This window comes from Entelurus aequoreus, linkage group LG07 (assembly GCF_033978785.1).
Source record: "Entelurus aequoreus isolate RoL-2023_Sb linkage group LG07, RoL_Eaeq_v1.1, whole genome shotgun sequence".
In the NCBI taxonomy this organism is placed as follows: domain Eukaryota; kingdom Metazoa; phylum Chordata; class Actinopteri; order Syngnathiformes; family Syngnathidae; genus Entelurus; species Entelurus aequoreus.
The window spans coordinates 20,042,492-20,048,737 of record NC_084737.1 but is presented as its reverse complement, the minus strand read 5'-3'; the positions used below and the strand labels follow the sequence as shown (position 1 = coordinate 20,048,737).

Here is a 6,246-nt window from a genome sequence, read left to right as displayed (position 1 = left end):
AACGGACGTGACTAGGAAGGTAGAAGGTGGGAATTTCTGGATTTTTCTTCGCTAACGGCCATAATGTTTTGTTTTCCACAAATAGTTTTCATGTAACACTGACAGACACTGAAAAGGTGTGTGATTGTTTGTGTTGTGGCGCCATCTTTTGGACGAGTTGCGGGCTAAAACGTACTTTCTGTTTTGTGTCTTTAACTGGAAGTAGAAGTGCCGTCTAATAGTTGTCCCATAGCGTTTCTACTCATACATTCATCACTTCAAGCAACATTTGTGAGTTTTACAATACAACTACATGAACTAATATGCTAACAGTGTCTGTGTTAATATTATTAACTTACAATGGCATTCTTTTTGTATTGTTTCGGTTTTACAAATCCCTCAGTAAATTCACCAAAACGTCACTGTGAAGTTATTGCGTTTGTTTAGCTGATTGGAGAGCTAGCTTCCGCAGGTAGTGGGTCCATGGCGATGACTTCTGTTTTGTCTGATCAGCCATTTTACTGCCTTGTTACAGAAACCATTTTAAAACAATGAAGGTATGTAAAACATTTACATACTCTTTCTGTGTAAATAACTCATTTCACAACGTATATAATCGGCGGATTATAGTCGGGTGCTGCTAATATATGGGTGTCACGTTCAAACACTGATGACATCTATTAAACAAGACAAGAAGCAAACAATCAAACAGAGACAGAATTAAATTTGGACTCAATTGAGGAGAGACGCCGTCGACCTGTAACCTCTTACAGTGTCTTAGCACGCTCTGACGAAAAAAGGTTTACGTCTCCTCCTTCATTTAGATATTCAATGTTTACACAACAACATCTGTTTCTAAATGAATGGGGAGTATGTAAACAGTCATTGTTTTCGGTCACATTAACACAAAAGAAAAAGATGCCTCGGGCTTGGGCTGGTCCTGGCTTCAGCCAGGGCAGGACTTAGATGACAACAGATAACCCCCCTCCCGTCTCCTCCCATCGTACACGATGGAATTTTCCAAGCCTTTGCTTGGTGCAACAAAGACAGCTCTTGTCTGTTAATTGGGAACAGTTTTTCTGACAATGGGTAAATATATTTTCTTGTGGAATTTGTTGGGTGCGGCTTAAATACCGGTCCGGAAAATAGGGTATTTTGGTGTCATATAAGGGAATGACATAAGAATTGTATTCCTAAACCCATTTCCACAGCGTTCATAAAAACAGGCCAGTTATGCACATTTTCACGACATTCACTCACCCAAAAGTTTGTTGACGTTATTCTTCTGTAGATGACCGATGAAATGCCACTTGATTTCCGGGCAGGAATCTAAAATCTAAAAAAGGGAAGATGATTTAGATTTGTATTTGACAAGAAGACGAGCGGTTTGATTTGAGAAAATATGTCCGCTCACCACAGGGTCCGAGGCTTTCTCCACGAGTTCGTTAACCTGGTGGCGAGACGCAAACATTGCAGTTTGGAGATTAGGAAAAAGATTGTCCATCTACCACAAATGTATTATTATTATTTATTATTGTTTGTTTACGTGTGCAAAATGTCCTCCAATAAGCACACGACTTCTTCTATTTCATTAAAGTCATTTACAAAAGGTAAACATGCTAGGCTACAGGCCAGGTCTATTCAACTACATGAAGAAGAGGGCTTATTAAATTACTAAGTCATAATAATGACGTACTTAGTATCTCAGGTAACTAGGACTGTTTTGTTTTTACTTTACGGAAAAAATATTGAGATATATATCGTTTATCGCCATTCAGCAAATGGAGCGGAAAACACAACAGAAAGTTGTAGGCTTCTTCACGCGACGAAGCCGGCCTACTTCACCGCAGTCTGTAGTCTATTGCCCCCCAGGCTGTGGTGGCAGCGACGAGGTGGAGACATGAAGACGACAAGCCGAGTTACACCGATCCTTACACCCACCCACCCCTTCCCCGGTCCACTCCCCCTGGAGAGTCACCACCTTAACTAACACATTTTCTGGGGGGAAACACTGTACTCACATAATTTTCCCCAAAGTTCCGCTGTCCTTGCCTGTAGGCCTCCACCACCATTTCTGGGGGTTTGGTTTTGCTGACTGCCACGAGCCGGGGCGGCACATCTGGTAGCGTCTGAAAATAGAACAAGTGTCCCGGGACTTGATTATTTTGCTTTGTACCTCAACGCATTTGTGCACGTCTTTGTTTTTGGGTTACCGTTGTTTCCCTAACAAAAAGGGCTTCCTTTCAGCACTTGCCTGCCGTCTCTGCATCCCGGTGTTCATAAATACACAAAAACCAATACAATGTAGTTTAATAAACGTTTCCTATTGTTATTCTTAACTAATATTAGTATCAATATTACACTCTGGCTTTAGCACACTCGAAATATGACAATATCTTGCATGAAAATTGTACATATGTACAACAGGGGTGTCCAAACTTTTTCCACTGAGGGGCCGCACACTGGGTTCATTTTGATATTTTTCATTTTTAAACCAAATATATATATTGTAATGCTCCCCTCAATTTTGGTGAATACTACAAGGCCCCAGGGACCTAAAATGGTCTCAGTCATTAAAGTGTTAAACATTAAATATCCATTAACTTTTAAATATTATTTGTTTTAGGTTTTATGCCCTTTTTTGTCAAAACACTCTGTTTAATAAGAAAAACACAAAATACGCAATAGTTGGTTCAAAGTGAAATATTTGATGGGAAGTAACTGGAGCCTTACATGGGTCGATAATTCATAACAACATTAATTATCATTATTATTTACTGAGCAATGTCGATTTAAAAAAAAAAAAACAGATTAAAAGGTCTCGGTATCCAACATTTTTACTTTAAACACTTACATCTCTAGATCAATTTAGGATTATACAGTTTTATTTTTTTTTTGACCAATGACAGTTAAAAATAAAAAATTAAAAAAATACCTACATGACAGCTTTGTGTTATTACAGGCAACATTTTCTCGTTACATTTCACCTGTTCGCTCTTTTATTGTAACTTGTGTTTTTTTTTGTTATAGGTGAGGGCCGACATCCGGGCAACTGAGCTACATACGGGTTCTTTGAGCCATAGCAACCAGACTGGCGTTGAAAGCAAACCGTTGCCATTACTCTTTAACCTGTCGACCTACGCTGGTTAAACCCGTCATTCTGCCTCCAAAATGCCGAAAAACTGTGTTGTTTTTGGTTGTGCTAACCACAACTGGAAACAGGGAAAACAAAGGTTGTATTTTGTTCTGCCAAAGCGTGATAAAAGCCCACAGAGACGAGACAAATGGCCCGCAGCTTTACACCGGGAAAACGAGGACGGTTCTCACTGGAGTCCCCCAAAGTCCCGGGTTGTGTGTTCGGATCACTTCGTTTCTGGTAAATATAAGGAACAAAAATCCACCTTCTTAACCACAACTTGGCTATACCGTCCGTGCTAATGTTGTACTTGTTGAATTTGTACCTTATAACGTTCGACAGCTGAAGTTGTTGTTGTACAAAAATAACATGCGGTATATACTATATAGTCTATAGCCTAGCTAGCTATTTTCGAAAACCGGTTTCGTTGAAATTTACACTTAACAGTTGGGTTTTTAAAAACCAATAAACCCTATAATTTTCATGTTGCCATTTAATCAACTTTTCAAGACAGTTGCAAAATGCTGTCTGCAAGACTTTTCAATACCAAGACATATATTTTGCACATTATTCGCCTGCTGTACTGCGCCTTCATAAGGCTACAACTTACAAGGACCAGGCTACTAGGGGTCAGCCTGCTTTCTTTTGGGGTTTTTTGCCGGACATTCCAGTATTATTTACCCGTAATCTTGGTATTACTTTCCTTATTAGGTTATTTTGCCACCTCCCCCTTCTCTGTTTAAACTCTCCTTTGTTGTACTTAAACAATACATGTAGCCCTCAAATCTCTCAATATTTTATACACTAACACTTGATCTTGTTGTTGATAACTTCCGCGTCTCTTTCTTAGTAGCGCGCAGGCTAAGCTAACTAGCAAGCCAAGCTAAGCCTGAGAAGCTTTAAAGTTCACTGAGACGAGTCTGACGCAAATAATACATTTTCGTTTTTTTCACACGATATGCGAATAAGTAAAAATGCGTAAATGAAGGATTTAACGCCGACTTCCAAGCCACAACACTCGTTAAATGCTTTTTCTGTCAATGCTGTGTTCGCTGTGAGCTGGTTTGTTTTCAACGAATTCCCGGTTGCTAGGGGATTGGTAGGCGGAAGTGACGTAGGTCCGCCCTCACCTATTGGTATTGTTTTATTATTTTTTAAATGTGCCGCGGGCCGTTAAAGAACGACATTTTCCCCAAATGGCCCCCGAGCCGCACTTTGGACACCACTCGTGTCATATCGTGATCAGAAAGTCAAACCATTTTAATTAATAATTATTGTTAATTGATATGCAATATTGATATTAATAAGCATGCGTGGAGGAGTGTTGATGTTGTGACACTCTCATCCAAAGGTTACCTGTTTAACAACCTTACATAACCGATCGTGCCGACACAGCACCGATTTCCACACCGGCGAGTGGAGCCGACGTCAACGGGACTTTAGCACCGTCGTCCCCGGGCTCGGGTCTTACCTTGGGCCGCCGAGAGGCCGCCTGGTTGACCCGCTCCACCACCGACTGTAGCGCCTTGCCTAGCTCCTCCGACATTGCTACTCTCCACATACTACCACGTGACGTCAAGTGAGACGTGCCCGGTGACGACAATCGCCTTTCAAAATAAAAGACCGCTGGAAAGGGAAGCTGGTCATACAAAAACAGCGCCCCCTATGCATGTAGTTGTCCGATGCCAGTCCGAGTACTGTCACCAAAACACGCTTCCTTCACGCGAGTATTTCGGTAACTGCATGGTCCATCTTTTTTTTTTTTTTTACAAGAAAATGTCTCTTTTGTACCACAAACTCGTTTCTGTAATTGGATTTTTACTGTAGACTTATGGCTGTATTATAGCAGTGTTTCTACACACATTAAAATATTTTACAAATCAATCAAGCTTGTTTTGTATAGCACTTTCCTTACATATCAAATGTAGCACAAGTTAGTTTTTTTTTAATAGACACAAACAAAACTATATTGACAGAGGAACCAATATTGTTCTGGCTTTAAAAGAGTCATATCATTTTTTTATTTATGTTTAAATATATTTACCTTCTTCCATTTTAATTTGTAAACGTTTTAGAATGTTTTCTAAATAAATTCGCTAAGTTCGCTTCACTTCCGGCCTGTGTGACGTCACGCAAATCGACTTCCTGTTGAAAACACCGTGTTTAAAAAAACACAGAAATATTAATTAAAAAAAATACATTTAAAAAAACACCGTGTTTCAATTTGAAACTTGCTCACTTTGTTCTAGGCAGCACATTGTTTATATTCAATCTGAATATATTATCCGAGTTGTTTGGACAGTAGTGTATTTAGTAAATACACTACTGTCCAAACAACTCGGATAATATATTCAGATTGAATATAAATGTCCGATAATGGCTTTTTTGCCGATATCCGATATTGTCCAACTCTTAATTACCAATACCAAATATCAACCGATACCGATATATACAGTCTTGTATTATTAAAGTAACACATTATTATGCCTAATTTGGACAACCAGGTATGGTGAAGATAAGGTCCTTTAAAAAAATAAAATAAAATAAGATAAATAAATTAAAAACATTTTCTTGAATAAAAAAGAAAGTAAAACAATATAAAAACAGTTACATAGAAACTAGTAATAAATGAAAATGAGTAAAATTAACTGTTAAAGGTTAGTACTATTAGTGGACCAGCAGCACGCACAATCATGTGCGCTCACGTATACCTTGCAGACTGTATTGATATATATTGATATATAATGTAGGAACCAGAATATGAATAACAGAAAGAAACAATCCTTTTGTGTGAATGAGTGTGAATGAGTGTAAATGGGGGAGGGAGGTTTTTGGGGCTGGTGCACTAATTGTAAGTGTGTCTTGTGTTTTTTATGTTGATTTAATAAAAAAAATAAAAAAATAAAATAAAAAAAACGATACGATAATAAAAAAACGATACCGATAATTTACGATATTACATTTTAAAGCATTTATCGGCCGGCCAATATTATTGGACATCTCTAGTATTTATACACGTTTATACTAATGTACGATATTTTTTACTGGGGAAAAAGGTCAATAGGTTGTTTGCATGTTAGCATTTAAGCTAGCCAGCAAGCTAATGTTAGTAGGCCCATCATTTTCTCAGT

The 6,246-nt window shown here is 38.5% G+C and overlaps 1 protein-coding gene across 1 annotated transcript in view; it reads right to left on the bottom strand.

Moving 5' to 3' along the window:
- LOC133652983 (pyridoxal phosphate homeostasis protein-like) overlaps positions 1 to 4,737 on the bottom strand; it is a 28,300-nt gene extending 23,563 nt beyond the window's left edge. The window contains exons 1-4 of the mRNA XM_062051958.1: positions 4,587 to 4,737; positions 2,001 to 2,108; positions 1,394 to 1,429; positions 1,240 to 1,315 (exon numbers count right to left, since the gene is read on the bottom strand). Of these exons, the coding sequence (XP_061907942.1) occupies positions 1,240 to 1,315; positions 1,394 to 1,429; positions 2,001 to 2,108; positions 4,587 to 4,676 (310 nt within the window). The 5' untranslated portion in view covers positions 4,677 to 4,737. The remainder of the gene's footprint in view (positions 1 to 1,239; positions 1,316 to 1,393; positions 1,430 to 2,000; positions 2,109 to 4,586) is intronic.
- Between the last annotated feature and the right edge of the window lie 1,509 nt (positions 4,738 to 6,246).